This window comes from Aphelocoma coerulescens, chromosome 28, assembly GCF_041296385.1.
Source record: "Aphelocoma coerulescens isolate FSJ_1873_10779 chromosome 28, UR_Acoe_1.0, whole genome shotgun sequence".
In the NCBI taxonomy this organism is placed as follows: domain Eukaryota; kingdom Metazoa; phylum Chordata; class Aves; order Passeriformes; family Corvidae; genus Aphelocoma; species Aphelocoma coerulescens.
The window spans coordinates 4,901,602-4,920,844 of record NC_091041.1 but is presented as its reverse complement, the minus strand read 5'-3'; the positions used below and the strand labels follow the sequence as shown (position 1 = coordinate 4,920,844).

Below are 19,243 nucleotides of genomic sequence, written 5' to 3'. Positions count from 1 at the left end.
GCTCGCCCCCCTGCCCGGAGCATCCCTGCGGGGCAACACCACAGAGGAAGGGGGGGCCGGGGCCGGGGCCAGCCGGGGGGGGAGGCATCCGGAGCGCCCGGGCTCGCCCCGTCCCTGCCCTCACACCAGGGCGTAGTCGAACTGGCCCCTCTCCAACCCCTCCTTGTGGTCCGTCCAGGAGGAGGCGGGCATGCGGCTGTAGGGGTCCAGCAGGATGCGGAAGCAGCGCACCATCAGCATCACCAAGAAGACCAGGAGGAAGATGACGAAGGCAAAGACAGTTTTCTGCTCGGCATCCATGCCCGCGGCACCGGCGGGGTGCTCCACCAGGGACGGGGAGAGCAGTTCATAATCCATCGTGGATGCATCATTCATGGCAGAGGCGAGGGGCGCGAGGGCAGGGCGCGTTCGGGTGCCCCGGGGCAGCCGACTTCAGCCTCCTGCTGTGCCCGTGCACCTGGAAAACCTCCTACTCCATGGCCACCGGCTCGGGATCGGCTCCTGCCCGAGCCCAGAGCTCCTGGAGGGGAAAGCAGAGACCGTGAAGGAGCAAGAATTGGATACGGGGATAGGGGAGATGGTGAGGGAGGAAGAATTGGCTGCGGGGAAAGCAGAGATGGTGAGGGAGGAGGAATTGGGTGTGGGGGAAGCAGATGGTGAAGGAGAAGGAATTTGCCACAAGGAAAGCAGAGATGGTGAGGGAGGAGGAATTGGACATGGAAAAACAGATGGTGAAGGAGAAGGAATTGGATGTGGGGAAGGCAGAGATGGCTGGGGAGGAGGAACTGGCCACGGGATACAGCAACAGGCACGAGGAAGGGCAGGGAGGTTCTCAGGGAATCCTTGATTTCCTGGCGAGCTCAGGAAGCCGCTCTGAGGGCACCAGGCACTGGTGGGCACAAGGGTGGGCAGTGCAGGCACTGGTGGGCACAAGGATGGGCAGTGCAGGCACTGGGGCAGAGGCTGCTCCTCCAGCCATGAATCCCCAGCAGTCCCTGCAGAGGCCCCGGCCAGTGCTGAGAGACCCTTTGGAATCCGTGCCCCAAATCCCAGGTGATTCCCACCAAAAAGGAGCTGTGGGGGCTGGACCTGGCCTGGAACTGTCCCAAGATGGACACGAGGCCAGGGGGAGCTCGTTCCTGCTGGGGACACGTGTCCAGCTGCTGCTTCCCATCGGGTTTGGAGCAGAGGGAGCTGATTCCCGATGGAACAGGGGCACCCACCTGGCTGCAGCTGCGTGGGGACAGGAGTGGGGCCAGGCTGTGCCCAGACAGCCCCGTCACCGAGGGAGCCTCGCCGGGGTCCGGCTGTCCGGGGCTTTGGGATGAAAGGAGAGGGACAAAGAGAACAGGGGGGTTAAAAGGGAGCAGAGCAGCTGATAAACCCCTGGTAAACATAAAACATCCCGGGCCGGCCTAGAGCTCCCAGCAGCCCTGGGAGCAGAACTGGGGGGAGCTGGAATGTCCACACCAATCTCTCCAGGAGAACATCCGTGCCAACCTCCCTAGGAAAACATCCACACCAGCCTCCCTGGAATATCCACACCAACATTCCTGGGAGAACATCCATGACAACCTCCCTGGGAAAACATCCACGTCATCCTCTCTGGGAGAACATTGACACCACCCCCTCAGGAGAACATCCACACCACCATCCCTGGAATATCCACACCACCATCCCTGGAACATCCACACCACCATCCCTGGAACATCCACACCACCATCCCTGGAATATCCACACCACCATCCCTGAAACATCCACACCACCATCCCTGGAAGAGTCCGAGGCCAGCTTGGAGCACCCTGGGATGGTGGAATTGGATGGAACTGGATGAGCTTTGAGGTCCTTCCAGCCCAACGCATTCCATGACTCTGTGCTCTGGATTTCCTGGGAATTCAGAGCAGAGCCCCATCCCTGTGCCCGGCCCCTCAATGGAGGCTGCTGTTATTTCGGGAGCAGTTGATGGAGTTTTATTAAGATTCCTGTTCCCTTAGTAACTCCAAAGACACGAGCAAGGAAATTGCTTAATAGGGACAGAGCTCACAAAGGAACGGGATCACTGTCAATGATTCCGTGAGGCTGCACCCAGGTTTTTCTGGGAATGAGGCACGAATTAAATGTTAATTTGGGAACTGCAAATACCCAATGAGATGCTTATTTAGAACAAAGGAGGGAGTCAGCGTGGAGCCAGGCAGGATCCAGGTGGGATCTGGGTGGGATGGAGGGAAGGATCCAGGTTTGGGGTGGAAGGACCTTAAAGCTTATCCAGAGCCAACCCCGACACCTTCCACTGTCCCAGGCTGCTCCAGCCTGGCCTTGGGCACTTCCAGGGATGGGGCAGCCACAGCTGCTCTGGGAAATCCATCCCAGCCCCTCCCCACCCTTATCCTAGAAAATTTCTCCCTCAAATCCAGCCTGAATCTCCCCTCTTTTCCCTTAAAACCATTACCCCACCCCCATCTTGTTCATAAGTGAAGCATTGGAAAATCTCCCTGGAGCGTTTTTGCCATGATTTTTGGTGCCTGAGCTCCTCAAAGATGGGAAAAGGCTTCACTTGCAGGCCCATGGGGCTCCCTCCCTCCTTCCCTTCACCTCCACAGCAGCGGGTCCTGGTGTCCGAGCTGTGTCCGAGCTGTGTCCGAGGAGTGTCCGGCGGGGCGGAGGCAGCTCCGTGCCCCTCTGGACACCCCGGTGCTCCCCCCGGAGCTCCGGGAGCAGTCGGAATCTCTGCATTGCCTTTTTCAGTAAATGCTGCTGCTGGGACGGGCCCGGCTGCCTCTGGAGCACAGCCAGGGGCTCTGCCAGGGAAACCTGAACTTCCAACGGGATCCAACCCCCCGAGCACGGAGCTGCCCCGAGTGCCCAAGAACCAAGCGGGTCAGCCCCACGGAGTGTCCGGGATGTCCCATCCCGTTTGGAAGGGACAGGAGCAGCCCCAGAGCCCAGGGGAAGGCTCAGCCCAGCCCCAGCCCAGCAGGGATGGATTTTCCTGGAATATCCACACCAAACCGCAGGCTCGGAGATCCCTGATCCTCCCAGGGACCCTTCTCCCAAACCGAGCCACCCGGGAAGCATCCAACCCCCAGGAAAGGCTGTTCCCACCCCAAATCCCGGCCTCCCGCCCTCTCCATCCAGCCTGGACAGCACCACTGGAATATCTCCTGGATCCCAGCTCCCGAGCCCACCCAGCACTGCGGGGTGGGGGTCCCAGGCAGGGAACCCCCGCTCCCAGTGCCGGCCCTGCTCCTCGGGATGGCCCGGACGGTACCTGGCTGCGCTGGGATCCCGGCTCCATCCCCGGCCATCCCGGGGGAGGGAGCGGCCGCGCGGCTCCCGGAGCTCCCGGGGAAGCGGCTGCTGCTCGCTGCCGCCGGAGCGGGTTCCTATGGCGATGCAGAACCCATTAGAATAAAAGGTGGAGCGCAGCGACTGGAGCCGGGAGAAGTTTCCCGAGGCGCCTGCCTGGGAAAGCCAGACCGTGGGAATGCTCGGGGCTGGACCCCTGCTCCGGCTCCTGCATCCCCAAAAACCCTCTCTGATCCCCCTGCTCCGGCTCCTGCATCCCCAAAACCCTCTCTGATCCCTGGGAAGCTCCTGCATCCCCAAAAACCCTCTCTGATCCCTGGGAAGCTCCTGCATCCCCAAAAACCCTCTCTGATCCCTGGGAAGCTCCTGCATCCCCAAAAACCCTCTCTGATCCCTGGGAAGCTCCTGCATCCCCAAAAACCCTCTCTGATCCCTGGGAAGATCCTGCATCCCCAAAAACCCTCTCTGATCCCTGGGAAGCTCCTGCATCCCCAAAAACCCTCTCTGATCCCTGGGAAGATCCTGCATCCCCAAAAACCCTCTCTGATCCCTGGGAAGCTCCTGCATCCCCAAAAACCCTCTCTGATCCCTGGGAAGCTCCTGCATCCCTGTCCCCCCGAGAGCCAGGACTGTCCCTGGTGTGTCCGTGTCTGTCCTGGGATGCTCCAGGATTCCCGGGCAGGCACAGCCCCCTCTGTTCATGGCACTCAGGACCAGGATCGGCCTCAGGGACACGCCGGGGTCACAGCTGGCAGTGCCCGGGCCCCTTCCCCCCCAGGATCCGCAGGGATGCGGCTTTCTGGGATGCAAGGGCTGCCCCTCTCCTGCAGGGAAAATTCCTTGGAAATACTTGGAAACAGCCGCGTGTTTTCCCGCTCGGTTCTGATGGAAATGGGGTTTCTGGGAGGTGCCCACGGGGTGTTTTTCACACTCCAGCAGTGCAGGGAACGCTCCATGCCTGGGGCACCAGGCAGCCTCAGCGGGGGCAAATTAAAATTGCTTTGCTCATCCTCGGGCCCTGGCAGGGCTGGGAGGGTATGGATGGACAATTCCTGAAGGTCTCCTTCCCACCTGCTCCTGGAAGAGCCACGGGAAGAGCGTGGTGTGGCTGCCCTGGCTGCTCCCACAGTTCCTCTGGAGAAATCCATCCTCTGTCCCCATCCCTAAATCCCAAATGTGGCCAGGGGTCCCTGTGGGAATCGCTGTGGAGCTTCCTGCTCTGCCCTCTCTCCTTGGAAGGGTTTCAGAGCTGGAGGAGATCCTTGTGCTGAGGAATTTTTCCGCTTACAGCACAAAAAGCTGGATGGTCCTCGGGGAAACTTGGGACAGAGGAGCCCTGAGGCACAGGGACGGCTCTGGAGTTCAGGAATATCGATCCCAACCGTGCTTCAGAGCGGGATTTGGCGCTGCAGCCTCACAGCAGCCACAGGGGAGATCTGGGATTTGGGGATGCTGAAGAAATTCCAAGTGGAGGCAGGAAGGGAGCTGGTTCCTCCCAGATGCTGAAGTGAGGTTCAGCCTTTGCAGTCTCCCCCCGCTCAGCTCTGTGCTGAGAATCCGAATGTTCCTCTAATCCAAACTCCCCTCCCTGGGAAATGCCGGAAATCCCCGGCAGGATCTGAGCCCATTCCGGTGCTGACAAAGGGATCTGTGAAACCTGGAGTGGCTCTCCGGGTACAGCCCTGGGGCACCGAGTGGCTGCTCCTGCTCGGGGGACAATCCCACACTCGGCTGCTCCAGTTCCAGGCGAAAACTCTGCCCGTGGCTGGGGGAAAACCATTTGTGATTCCTGCAGGTTCCAGCCACGGAAGGGTCGGATTTAACCGCCAGTGGCAAGGGATGAAAATCAGCTCTGAGTTATTGGGAGCCTGGGATGCTGCAGGAGGAGAAATTCCTTTGTGGGAAGGGTGGACAAGCATTGGAACAGGCCGGATTCCCACCCCTGCAGGGACTGGGAGCTGTGGGGATGTGGCACTTGGGGACAAGGGTGGCCTTGGCAGTGCTGGGAGCAGTTGGGCTCCATGGTCTGGGAGGCTTTATCCAACCCTAATAATTCCATGATTATTGTGGATGAGACCCCAGACCCCTCCCTGGCGCTGGCGGGGCAGGGACAGCTCCCACCCCTTTCCTGGCAGCACCAAGGGGGACCCGACCGCTCTTCCTGAGGGCTGAGCCACATTCCCAACACATTTCCCACCGTGCCCGGGTGACACTGAGGGAAGGGAGCGTCCTGTCCTTTCCAGGCTCCCCTGCTCAAGCAGAGAATTCCAGCTGGCTGCCCCTTCCTGAGCCAAGCCCAGCCTGGCAGAGCTCTCCCGGACAGGTGAGGGATGTTTCACACCCGAGCTGTTCCCTGATCCCCGCAGGGGCTGGGGCCTCTCCCTGAACAGAATCCCGGTCCCAGCAGCTTCCCTGGACAGCTGAGGGGAGGGGAGGGGAGGAATCCCGGTCCTTTGGATGCTGCAGCAGCTCCAGAACTCACAGCAGTGTCACCCCTGAGTCCTGACACTGTCACAGGGTCCTGGGATGGTTTGGGCTGGAGGGACCTTAAACCCCACCCAGAGCCACAAACATTCCCTGATTCCTCTTTCCATGCCGTGGATCGACACCAGGGAATTCGCTGTCCCTGTCCTCTCCTCCTGCTCTGCTTCTGCCACCCCCAGCCCTGCTCCAGAGCCCAGGAGGAGCATCCCAAGCTCCCAACACAGATTTTGATGCCAGCCCAGCTGACCCAGAGGCCCCGGGCCACAAATTGTGTTGACACTTCCAGTGGGACGCATGAATCTGCTCCATAACTCCTGAGAGAACCTCTGGATAACGAGGAGCATCCCATGGGCCGGCTCTTCCTGAAAGAATTTGTCACCATCCATAAATTGCTGGGAGATTTATCCCTGCCAGCCCTAAAACTGCGCACAAAGTAATGGGATTTGTCCAAAGCCTTTAACGGGCCGTTCCCCTTGATTTAAAGGCTGTTGAAGTGTCTTTATTTCCTTAGCACATTATTAATTCACATTCTGGCTCCGAGGTGCCTCCAGAGCCGGCGATTTGGGAATGAGAAGAGGAAAGGGCAGCTGGAAGGGCTTAGGCAGCGAAAAACCGGCTCAGGGTAACTCCAGGCTGGGAATAAGCAAAGGTTATCCGTGCCTGGAGCTCCTCCGAGGAACGGCCACGCTCAGCTCCGGAGCTCCCAGGGCTCTGCACACAAACATGGAAATCATTCCTGGTCCCCAGCTCTGGGAATTGCAATCCCAGCTCCCTGAGACTCTGGAAAAGGGCAGCTCCAGCCCCTCTGGATGGTTTCCAGCCTTCCCGAGGCACCCGCGCTGCCCATGCCCAGTTTAAGGGATGCTTCCCTCGGGTGGGGTCTCGGAGCCCCAGGGGGAGGAAGTTCAGGATTCCATCAGTGCCACAGAGCGCGGGGATAAAACTCCCGGCTCCAGGTTCCATCCCTGGGGGGTCAGAACCTGGGGAAGGCTCAGCCCAGGGCATGGAAACCCCCCCTGAGTGACAACAAATGGATTTTCTGCCCTTTTTGTCCCGACCCAGTCGCCTTCTCCTGTGCTGGGAACAGGGAGAGAATTCCCTGCGGGATCCTTCCCGGTTTTAACCTGAGCGGGGCTGCGGAGAACGAACTCGGCAATTCCTGGCCGGGAGCAGCTCCGGGAACATCTGCTCGGGAAGGAGCAGCGCTCCCCAGCCCGGAACGAGCTCCCCCGGGACACGGAGTGACCTTGGCGGCCGCTCGGCTCTGCTTTGCTGGGAATGCGGAGTTTGGGGCCAAGGGGAGCCGGGAGGAGCTCTGGGATTCGGGAGCTCCAGCCCGGAACGGGGATTCGCGGGTGGGGGAATTGGGATGAGCAGCGGCCGCTTCCAGAGGTCGGGATGCCGAGAGCCCACGGGGCTGTGCTGGGATCGGGATGAGGGAGAGCCCTGAGAGCTCGGGGTGGCCCCAGAGATTCCTGCTCCACCCAGAGATCCCAGCACCTTCCTCGGGAGCAGAGGAGACTCTTCCACTCCCGGGAGATGTCCCGGCCTCTCCCAGTGCCGTGGGGGAGTTGCTGATCCTGTGGGAATGTGGGAATCCTCTGTGCTCCTCATCCCTGACCTGCTCGTGCTGCCTCATCCTCTTCCCGAATTCAGGCTGATCCCACTGCTCTGATTTATCCCTGGCAGTGTCCCAGGCCAGGCTGGACAGGGCTTGGAGCAGCCTGGGACAGTGGGAGGTGTCCCTGCCCATGGTAGGGTGGGACTGGATGGGCTTTAATGTCCCTTCCAACCCAAACCATTCCATGATTCCACGATTCTGGAAGCGATTCCCTCTAGCTCTGATCCTGGGAGGGGCCAGGCCACAGCCGCGGGGCCAGAGCCTTTACACTGGGGCAGCTCCCTGATCCTGGGATAGAGTCCCAGAAAAACCCGGGAGCTGATGCGATTAAAATGGAGAACGTGAATCAGGGATTTCAGGAGGAAAAACTCCCTGCGGTGCGGGAGGCGGCAGCGATCCCACGGCGAGCTCTGCTCAGGAGCTGCAGGACACGATCCCAGCCCGGTTCCAGCCGGGATCGGGGGAGTGTGGGGAGCGTCAGAGCAGTGCAGGGACATCCCGGTGCCATGGCAACCTGAGCCGGCCACCGGAGCCGGGAGCGACGCGCTGGGAGCGGCGCGGGAAGCCCCGTCCGGCCTGGCCTTGGACACTTCCAGGGATGGGGACTCCACCTGCTCCAGGGCTGGACCACCCTTTCCATGAGGAAATTTTCCCAATATCCAACCTAAACCTCCCCTGGCACAGCCCGAGGCCGTTCCCTCTTTGTCCTGTTGTTCCCTGGGAGCAGATCCCGATTTCCCCCTGGCTCCTCCTGTCAGGAATTGTGGAATATTGATAAAAACAGCCACATTCCCTTATCCAAACGCCCAAATCCCCCCCTCTCCCAAAAGCACTTGGACATTCCAGGCTCCCCCCAAACCCGCACATCCAAGGCCGTGTGCGGTGGGAACAGCCTGGGAAGGGGGACAGGGATCAAACCCAGGCGTTTCCCACGTGCTGCCTCGTTTGGCGTTAATTTGCATTTTCCCTGGTTTTTATGAGCCACGAAAAGAGGATGGGGCAGCACGAGGCTTCCCTCAGCACAAATCCAGGGATAAGTTTACAGGAAATCAGCCCGGAAAACAGGGACGGTGTTTCTGCTGTGTGCAAACAAGCCCAGAAATGCTGAGTAATTCCTGGAGCATGGGAAGCGATCATTACTTTTAATTAGCAATTAACTGACTCGGTAATTTCTCGCATTCAGGCAGCAATGGAACTGCAAACAATGCCAGGCAAATCTGGGTCTTTAGCATTTAATTACCGGGCTCTGCCATGAATTATTGAGCAAATGGGCAAAGACTCAGCTCGAAGAACTCGGGTGCTGCAATTAAGGGATTTTTAATCATTCCTGGGTCGGAGTCGCTGTTTGGAGCCGCCCTCCACGTGCAAAACACCCAGAGCAGTGGCGGAGGCTTTGCGTGGATCGTGGAGCTGAATTCCCCCAAAATAATCCGGGCTGCAAACACGGGACAGCGGGATCGTCAGTCCCAGCCTGTCCGGCTCTGCTCCTGCCACAGAATTCCAGACTGCTTTGGGTTGGAGGGACTTTAAATCCCACCCAGGGCCACCCCTGCCACGGACACCTCCCACCGTCCCAGGGGGCTCCAGGCCCCGTAAAACCTGGGCTGGGAAGGTGCAAAGGCGGAGCAGAGGGAGCATTCCCAAATCCAGTCTGGACTCTGCCACCTGGGCAGGTCCAGGCTGGGGTTCAGCCCAGGACTCCTGGTACGGAGTGCACAGAGCTCCTGCTCTCCAAGCGCGGATTCCAGCCCCGTCCTGGCCCTCAGACCTGTCCCCTGGAGGGAATTATCCCGTCCATTCCAACAGGGACAGCGATGGCTCCGGCCCAGCTCCGAGCGGCTCCTGCCAAGCGCGGAAGGTGACGGGAGGAGAAGGGAAGAGCAGCCAGGGAAAGGCAGCACTGGAGGGGCCCGGCATGGCCGGAGCCTTCCCTGTCCTGGGAATGCCAAGTGCTCCCCGACCCAGCATCCCCACAGAGCCGTAAATCCAAGGAAAAATGGACTTCCCAAGTGCCAACACGGGCTGTTTGTCGTCATCAAGGAATTCCAGAGGAAACAAGAGAGAAACCCCTGGCTCGGGAATTCTCTGGAATTCAGCCCCTGCACCCACCCAGGTACAAGGCAAACGGGAGCAGGAGAGGGAGGAGAAGAGGGAAGGCAAAGCCTGGCTGGATTTGGTCCATGTCCTTCCCAAAGCATCACAGATGTCCCGGCCTCTGTCCCTGGGGAGCATTTTAACCTGGAGAACGTCCCCGCATCCCTGCATCCCTCCTTCCCTGCATCCCTCCATCCCTTGCAGGACCTGTGGGACACTGCAGGACCGGGCAGGAGACCTGAGGAGCTGAGGGACCCCCAGCAGCACCCCCAGAGCAGAGCTGCTCCTCCTCCTCCTTTTCCCGCTCCTCCTCCTCTCCCCCTCCTCCTCCTCCCCCGCAGTGCCGAAGCCTCTCCCGTCGCTGAGATGAGCTGATAAAAATGCAGATCGATCGCAGGGCCAGGGCTCAGATCCCGGAAATCGATGCCGCTCCCATGCTGCGAACTCCCGGTCATTTTATCCACCCTCGGGAGGCTCAGAGCTGCAGGGAGCCGGGGGAGCCCATTCCTGCTTCCCTCAGGGAAGGTCCTGATCAAATCCGGCCTCGGCCACAGTTCCCAAAGCACCCAGAGCACTCCCTGTACTCCAACAAGCAGCAAAGCAGGCGGGGAAAGGACCCGGGAGCTGCTGGTGGATCCAAGGACCCTGAGCTCCTTGAGAGTCCCAGATCTGCTCCAGGGAAATGCCGGGGGTGGACACAGCTACGGGATGGAGGGGATCAGGGAAAGCAGGAATGGCCACAGAGGCAGCAGGGTCCTGGATCCCAGCAGGGTCCTGGATCCCAGCAGGTCCCTCTGGCCCATCCCCATCTCTCACCCCAGCCCAAAGCTCCTCCATGGCTTCCCCAGGGCCAGGAATGTCAGGGCTGGGCTGGGATGAGTGGCACGCACGGGGCAGAAGCAGGAGGGAAGGAGCATCCCCAGAACTAGACCCCAAATCCTCTCACCCCACACTTCCCCTTCCCACTCCCCCTGTGCCAGGCAGGGACAGACAGGGACGGGAATGTCCATCCGCAGCTGGAAACCCCAGTCCTGCCCCGGGGGATCCGTGTCCCACCCGCCCCCTGCTCTGGGCTGCGGCTCCTTTGGATCCAGCCTCCGGCCCCGTGCCAGGATCCCAGGCTGCCCCGCCTGTGCCCGCCCTGTGCCAGGACACTTTGTGCCATCCCAGTGCCAAGCACTTTCCATCACTGCCTGATTTGCGTCCCTGCCGTGCCCTGGTGGAGAGAGGCATTCCTGGAAGCACCTTGGCAGCCGAGCCGGGTGGCTGCTCCCGGCCTTGGCGCCGCTGCTCCGGCTGGAATCCCAACCCAGGGACACCAGGGCCGCGTCTGCCCCGAGCCCGGCACCGCCAGGGCAGGACAGGGGTTCCCTCGGGGACAAGGTTCCATCCCTGCCGCTCTCAGGGAATGTTCCTGATCCCCCTGCCCACGTGTTTATTCCAACCCCTGCCCCTGGCAGCAGCTCCCGTTCCAGCCACCTCCTCTCCTGGAGGAGCCTTGGGCACATCCCACACTCCTGACCTGGAAAGAAGAGGATCCTATGGATGGAGCAGCTCCATGGGATCCAGCAGGGAACAGCTGCTGGAGACCCTCCCTCCCATAGGGGAGAGCATCCCACCAGCTCTCCCCTTCCTGGGAACTCATCCAGCCCTGGAGCCCATCCCAATCCTTGCTGGAGGGGTGCTCCAAGCTGCCAATGCCCAACGGAGAATCCAGGGAGAAGGGAGTGCCCAGATCCATCCAGGTGTTCCCTCATCCCTCGATCCATGGGAAGGCTCAGCCAGCTGGTGGGGACAAGTGGCCCATCCCCAGCACTGGCTCAGATCCCGGGATCCCAGCGTGGGATGCTCCAGGCAGGGGTGAAAGAATGAAAGGAGAGCGTTACAAAACACGAGCCCTTGGAGCAGGGGAGGGAATTTGGCCAGCACCGCTCACCCTTCCAGGCCTTAATCCCTTCGTTACTACAGCCCGGCACAATTAAAGACAAACTCCCAGCCCTGCAATGCAGAGGGGCTGCGGGAGATCCCGGGAATTCAGGCACCTCCGCAGGCACCAGACTCTCCGGGCTGAGGAGCCTTTCCCACCCCGGGCAGCTCCGTGGGACCAATCCAATGATTTTCCAGATGAATTCCATGAACTGGCACCTCACCAAGAGCTCTCCCACCCCAGAGGATCCTTCATCCCTGATGCCCCAGGCTGGGCCAGCCGGGAGCCCAAGGGCAGCGGGAACAGGGGGACGGAGAGGGAGGGATGGCAAAGCCACCTCTGCTCCCACAGGGACACCACAAAGGGAATTGTGGGATCATGGAATGGGCTGAGAGGGACCGTGGGGGTCAGGGAGATCCTTCCCCTGCCACGGGCAGGGACACCTCCCGCTATTCCCATCCAACCTGGCCCCTAGAGCCCATTCCAGGCTGGAAGAGGCTCCAGTAAATCCTGCCCTGCCTCTTTGGGAGCTCCCAGGATGTGTTTGTTCCTCTCCATGACCCCAAGCTGTTGCTCTCCTGTGGGCTCAGGGATCTCATCTCCAACCCCCTCTGCTCCCAAACTATTCCCACAAAGTGACGAATTCCAGCAGGAGCCAAAAGTGCTTCCAAAGAAAGGTTTGGATTCCAAAAATCCTCCCTGAAGGACGTTCTGCCTGCGTGGCTGGGATGCAGAGACCCGGTGGGCACCAAGCCCTGCCAGGACAGGAGGGGAAAGCCACACAAGAGCTTGGGAGGATGTAAAAATCCATGGATACACTTCTGCTGCTGGATCCTGGGAGCTCCCCAGGCTCCAGGTCTGCACCTCAGCCATGTCCCAGCTCCCCAGCAGCATCCTGCCCTTCCCATACAACAGAATCCCTCAGCCAGGAATGGTCAGGCAGGCCCCTCGCTCGGGATTCTCAGGGTATTCCAGGTGGTTTTCCAGCCAGTCCTTGGGAAGGCAGATCCAAGGCCAGGCACGGCTGGAATGGGAATGGGCAGGTTCTGTCCCACCCGCCAGGCACGACTGGGATCGCTCTTTCCCAACCATTCCAGACCCACTCCAGGTCCCTCTTTGGGTCCCCAGGGCTCCGCCCTGCAGGTTCCAGCTCCTTCTTCCAGAAACAGCCTCCAGCTCCGCTCTAAATCCCAATTTTCCATGGCCTGGCCCCACGCCCTGGAGCAGCCCCACCCCGCAATTCCCTCCCCATCCATCGTTATTCCTTTAATCCCGGCTTTAACGCCGGCCCTCCGGGCCGCAGCCGCAGCCTAATGGCCCTTAAGTTCCCCTTCGGGAAGCTCCGATCCATCAATTCCACTTGGTCGGGAATGTTTGCAGCCAGAGCAGAGCCGCTCCAGGCGCCGGCCAGCCCTTCCTTCCCGGGAGCAGCTGTTCCCAAAGCGCGGCTCAGGATTTACTGACAGTGGCCAATTCCAGAGAGTTCAGCGCCACGAGCCCGAGGCTGTCACCCGCTCCTGTCACCCGCTCCTGTCACCCGCTCCTGTCACCCGTGTCAGGCGCCGGGAGGAGGCGCGGAGCTGACGAGCCCCGGCTGCTGCTCCAACCTCCGGCTTTTCCGGCAGCCGCCCACGGCCCTGCTGCTGCTCCAGCCCCGGCCTGGCCTGGCAGGGGCCGGGCACAGCCCGCTCCATCCCGCTGCGCCCCGGGAACGCTGCCCCGGCCCCGCCGGCTGCGGGAAGCAGGGAGCAGATTTCCCTGGCAGCGGGAGAGCCGCGAGGGCAGCGGGACCTGCCCGGCCGGGGCCACCTGCAACAGGTGGACGGCGCCTTGGGGGCAGCAGGCGCTGCCGGGTGGCCCTGGAGCTGTCCCAGATCGTGGAATCAGGGAATTGTTCACGATGGAATAGCCCCCCAAGATCATCGAGCCCATTCCCAGCACTGCCAAGGCCACCACGGACCCACGTCCCCAGGTGCCACATCCACACGGCTTTAAAATCCCTCCAGGGGTGGGGACCCCACCAGTGCCACTGCCCGACCTCCCTTTCCGTGGAGAAATTCTCCCAATATCCAACCTAAACCTGGCCTAGCACGGCCTGAGGCCCTTTCCTTGTGTCCCATCCATCCTTTCCAGGGGGATTTGCAGCTTGGGGGTTTCACCCACGCCATTCCCGTGCAGTTTTCAGGGATGATCCCACCTCTGTCCCTTCCCCTCCCGACACCGGAGCCGTGGGGAGAGATCCCGAACACATTCCAAGGCAGCCTCCCAGGGTTTCTCAAGGAAAAACAGAGCCTCACCCAAAGGTCTGGGCATTGCCAGGAGCAGCCGGGGCTGTGCTGCCCAGGCAACCAGACAGATCCTGCTCCCACCGCGTCCCTTTGCCAGGAAAACCATTCCCACCGCCTGTCCCACGCGCAGCCCTGCCCAGGCACCGCCAGAGCCACCAGGAGCAGCACCGGAGTCACCCCCTCAGCTCTGGGACACGTTCCTGCCAGATACCAGCAGCTGGGAGGAAGCAGAACCCCCCGGGAATGGCCGAAGGTGGGGATGGGAGTCAGGATCGGGGGAGCCCCAAACCTTCGTCGATCCCACACCTGGCACTGCTGGAGCTTCATCTCATGTTCAACACGAGGCTCTGCACCAAAAACTGCCTCCAGCGAGCCCAGACTTCCCGAATTCCCTCGGCACGGGCAGGGCTCCCCGGCACTCCCAGAGAGCTCCCACAGCTCCAGCTCTTCCCGAGGGGGCTGAGGGTGGAACGCCCCCGGCTCCTCCGAGGGGCAGCTCGGCGGCTCAGCCCTTTGTCCCGGGGTTCTGTGGGATCCCCCGGCTCCCGCACAGACCCCCGGCTCCAGCAGGGACCAAGCAGCTCCGTTTCATCCCAAAGTTTCCCGAAGCCTCCCTCCCCCTTCTCCCAGACCCGGGTTGGGCACCCCCAAAGCCCCTCAGCCCTCGGGGGCTCTGGCAGCCGCCCCTTTGCTCCCCGCCAGCAGAACCCCGAAATCAGCAGCTTTGCAGCAGCTGCAGGAATTCCTTGTTTTCCACTTCTTCTTCCCCAAAATGCCCATCCTAGATTTTATCTAATAGCGATATTTCTTCCCAAATTCCCCTTTTTTCCCTCTCCCCCCCCACCCCAGGCTGACACAGCCCCCCGGGCGCACCCCGACCCCGGGGATCCCGCACCTCTCCGGATCCCCATCCCCGCAGGGAGCCCCCCCGGGGCCAGGGGCAGCCGGTACCGGGAGCGGCACCGGGAGCGGCACCGGGAGCGGAGTCCCCTCGCATCCCGCACCGCCCCTGCGGAGCCGCGGGCGGGCGGTGCCCGGTGCAGCCCCGGGGGTCCGCCACCAAACTTTCCCGGTTCCCCCGGTCCCCCCGCGGTTCCCCCCCGCTCACCTGCGCTCCGGGCGGCGGGCGGGGGCCGCGCCCGCCCCGCCGCTCCCCGAGCCCATCCGGACCGGCCCCGCTCCCGGTCCCGCTGCCGCCGCCGTTCCCGGCCGCTCCACGGCGCAGCCTTCCCGGCCGGGGGAGCGGAGCGGAGCCGCCGGCGGCGCTTGCGGGGCCGGGGTTTGAATTCCTCCAAGCGGCCCTGATTGGGCTGCGGAAGGGGGGGGGGAGCTGCGCCTGGGGGGGCGGAGTGTGGATACGGGGTGGGGAGGGAGGGATGCGCGGGGTGCGGGGATGCGGAGGGTGTGGAGGGATGCGGGGGATGGAGGATGCGGGGGATGGAGGATGCGGGGGGTGTGGTACCCGGCGTGGGGGGGATGCAGCGGCTGGGAGGAGGCGGGAGGGGGTGGGAAGCGTGCGGGGCTGCGGGGAAGGTGGGAGAGGGAGGGTGCGGGGGATGGGATAACGGGGGGATGCGGGAAGGTGTGCGGGATGTGGCGCCGGGGGGATTTAGGGATGCAGGGATGTGGTAACCCAGGGATACAGGTGGAGTGGGGGGATGCAGGGATGTGGTACCCTGGGGGGATTTTAGGGATGTGGTACCCCGGGGGTGCAGGGGCTGCGCTGTCGTGTGGGGGGGATGCCGAGGAGTGTGGTGGGGACGCACGGGGAGGTGACAGCACAGGGGCCCTGGGAGCAGGGGCAGGGGGCTGCAGTGGGTGTGGTCCTGCAGGAGGACCCTGGGGATGCAGGGAGGAGCAGTGCCATGGGAATGCTGTGAAAATACGGGATTGGGGGGGGTCAAGGTGGCTGCAGGGGCATCCATGGGAATGACCCTGGGGATGTGGGGGACAGGAGCGGCCACGGGGGTGCTGGGAAGGGGACACAGCCATGGAGCAGAGCCATGCTGGGACAGGCAGGAGGGATCCAGGCCCCACGGGATTTTTTGGCCAAGATCCCTGTCAAATGCCAGCTTGGAATTCCAGCATCGCTGCTGCTTGTGCTCAGCATCCTGCTCATCCCATCCCGCTCATCCCATCCCGCTCATCCCATCCTGGGGATCTCTGGGACACCCCTGGGCCCAGCACAGGGTGACAGCAGGGACAGGACCGTGGTGATGGAGCTGCTGCTCCTCTCCAGCCAGGAGCTTCCAGCACACCTTCAGAGCATCCCTGCAGCCAAGCACATCCCTGCTGCTGCACCATTCCTGCCTGGATCCATCCCTCTGGAGCGCTGCCTTCCCGCACACCCCCGAGGCAGAGCAGGGTGTGACCGTGTTTCCCTTCCATCCCTTGTCCCCAGTCCCCCTCCAGCTCCCCTGGAGCCCCTTCGGACCCTGCAAGGGGCTCTGAGCTCTCCCTGGATCCTTCCTTTCTCCAGCTGGACGCCCCCAGCTCTCCCAGCCTGGCTCCAGAGCAGAGATGCCCCATCCCACATGGAATCATTTCGGCCGGAGATGGGAAGAGGTGCCCGTTGGTGGGGCACAGACCTTGGAATCAACGGGATGCTGGGAGCAAGGATAAGCTCTGCCAGGGCTCTCGCCCGACATTCCATAGAAAAATCCACTACTCCCTTAAAATGATCAGCCCTTGCTGTGGGCACAGCCCGAGGAGGCTGATAGGAGAAAAAAAGGGAAAAAAAAACGCCTGGAAAAGTGTTGCTGTGCACGGCTTCGGTGTCTCCATGGCTACGGGAGCTCGTGGCAGACGTTCCCGAGGAACTCAGACGTGCCGGTGCCAATGGAGACCGCGGGGCTCATCCCCGCCAGGGCAGGTCCCTCTCACATCCCATGGGATCAAAACAAACGCCAAAAGGAGAGATCCCATCCCACGGCCGGCTGGGCGGGCGGGGAGCCGCGAGTCCAGCGCCCGGCTCGTGTTCCCGGGAAAGCCGAGCCCGTGATCCCGGGGAAACCTGGGCGTGTGGGGAAGGTCTGGGCAGCCACTGCGAGGTCACAGCTCCCGCTGCAATCAGAGCTGGTCAGGATGTTCGGATCCATCCTTTCCAGGAGCAAACCTTGCCGGCAGAAAGGATCCATCAAAATCACGGCGGATTTTCAGGGTATTTTAAGAAAATGGTTTCACGAAGTTTCTGCTGCATTTGCGTTTGAAAAGGGAGGTATTTTTGGAAGTTATTCCTTTCCCATTTCAAATCTATGTAAATCCTGTCAGATAGTCCCAGTTCCCAATTAGCAGCACTGCAGCAGCCGAGGGAAAATGAATTAAAGCTTTTTAAAAAGCACCTCAGCTGAAAACATCCCAGGGAAAGGCAGGATCGAGATCAAGGACAGAACAAAATCAATGGATCCATCCCTTAACCCGTGCTCATTTCCCTGTCGAGGGCTGTTTCGAAATCCATCCGTGCCAAGCCGCCCTGGAAGCAGGATGGCTTTTAAGGGATAGCACAGAAGTGCCGGATCCCATCTCCCCGTGGGAATCCCGGTGTTTTCCAGCCCTTCCCTCCGCTGCCGGGACATCCCCGAGAGCCCCCCCCAACGCTCTGTGTGCCTGGTCGGTGACAGCCACGGGCTGGTGGCGTGTCCCGGCTGCTCCGGCCCCTCTGGAGCAGGGATGCTGTGTCAGGATCCTTCTCCTGCTGGGCGGCTGCCTCCAGACACTCCTGCGGGGATGTTTGGAAGCTCTTTCCCTCTGGAAAGGAAATTGCTGCTGCACTCGGCAGCTGCTGGCCAGCCCGGCCCGGGCCTCAGCGCTGCCACTCGGGCTGCGGAGCTTGGCCAGTGCTGCTCCAGGTCCCCGCGCTGCTCGCGGCTCCTGCCGAGGCCACGGCGGGATCGCAGCGGTGACTCCGCACTTCAGGGGCGGAACCAGGGAATCAGGGAGTGGGTCGGGTTGGAAGGACCTTAAAGCCCGTCCAGTCCCACTCCCTTCCCACTTTCCAGTATCCCAGCTTGCTCCAAGCCCCTTCCCAACACTTGGACACCTCCAGGGATGGGGCAGCCACAGGCAGAGCCTTCCCAAGTGGAATTTCCTCCCTGTGCTCCATGGGAGAGTGTGGGGGAAAGTGTTCTCCAAGACTTCGCCCTAATTAAGCTTTATTTATTTATTGTAGCTGGGAGGAACAGTCAGAGCCAGAAGAATCCCACACCCCTCAGTAACTCATCCCTCCACCGAGCCTGACAAAGCCCCCGCTCCCTCCAGCAGCTCCAGGGAGAACTCGCAGCTCTTGGAGCTGATCTGATACAGGGGAAGAATCATTTTGGAATCATTCACCACAAAAAAAAACCCATCTCAGAGGCTTTGGCAGAGGAGCCGAGCTCTGGAGAGGCAGCACAGGAGCTGCTGCTCCATGGAGCTGTCCCAGCTCCCTTCCCAGATGAAAAACACCTCATTCAAAAAAAACCTCCCCCTCTAATGAATTGTTCTTGAACGAGGTTGGTGCTCCGGGCTTGGCACAGCTCGTCCCCCAGAGCCGTCGTTTGGCAGGAATGTTTTGTGTGCTGAAGGCTGGAAAGAAGAGCCCCGGTGCCAGAAAGGCCCAGGGAGGATAATTCCACCTGGCAGCAGGGGCTGCATCCCTAAAAAATGCAATGAAGGGAGGAACAGAGGAACAAGGAGCACTGAGGGATCCCTGGGGATGTGCTCAGAGCCACCCTGATCATCACATTCCACCCAAATCCAGCTCCAAACTGGGAACTGCCTGAACAAAACCCTCAGGGCAGTTTGTCCAAAGTCCAGCACCCCAGGATCCGGGGGGCAGTGCCCCGAGGGTCTCAGGATAACAGCGTGGGACGGCCCAGCCTTCCCAAGGAGCTGTGGAACCACAGAACCATGGAATGGGCTGGGCTCAGCCAAAAACATTCCAACCCTTCCCTGGAGGGTGGGGAGGCCCTGGAGTAGAATTCCCAGAGCAGCCGTGGCTGCCCCTGGATCCCCGGCAGTGCCCAAGGCCAGGCTGGAGGGCTGGAGCAGCCTGGGAAGGTGTTGGGGATGTGGGGGCTCTGAGCCCCCCACGCCGGGATGGGAACAGCCCACGGAATGTCAGAGCCTGGCAGGGAGCAGCTCTGAGTCACCATCCCACCATCCCCATTCCCATGGCAACCCCGCTTACCTTGGAGACATCCCGGGGAGGGAGCCACGGGCAGGGCTGGCAGAGCCCAGCACCCGGCATCGTGCGACCAGCAGGGCTGGGAAAAGCCTGCAAGGCCACCAAGTGCCACATCCCCGTGGATTTCAAACCCCTCCAGGGACGCTGACTGGGCCAGGCCTTTACAACAATTCCTTTCCATGAAGGAATTTTCCCTATGTCCAACCTGAGCCTCCCCTGGTGCAACTCAAGGCCGTTCCCTCTCCTCCTGTCCCTGTTCCCTGGGAGCAGAGCCCGACCCCCCGGCTGCCCCCTCCTGTCAGGGACTTGTGCAGAGCCACAAGGTCCCCCCTGAGCTTCCTTTGCTCCCTCTGAGCCCT

General features: G+C 61.4%; 1 protein-coding gene across 1 annotated transcript; it reads right to left on the bottom strand.

The window, feature by feature from the left end:
• Positions 1-80: 80 nt before the first annotated feature.
• CTXN1 (cortexin 1) lies at positions 81-2,680 on the bottom strand. Its single transcript, XM_068997264.1, has 3 exons — positions 2,593-2,680; positions 1,224-1,317; positions 81-520 (listed from the first exon to the last, which is right to left on the bottom strand). The coding sequence occupies exon 3, from the start codon at positions 373-375 to the stop codon at positions 121-123; it is 255 nt and encodes an 84-aa protein (XP_068853365.1). The 5' UTR covers positions 376-520; positions 1,224-1,317; positions 2,593-2,680; the 3' UTR covers positions 81-120.
• Between the last annotated feature and the right edge of the window lie 16,563 nt (positions 2,681-19,243).

Coding starts and splice junctions, on each gene's coding strand:
- CTXN1 (XM_068997264.1), bottom strand. CDS start 375: ATGAATGATGCATCCACGATGGATTATGAACTGCTCTCCCCGTCCCTG.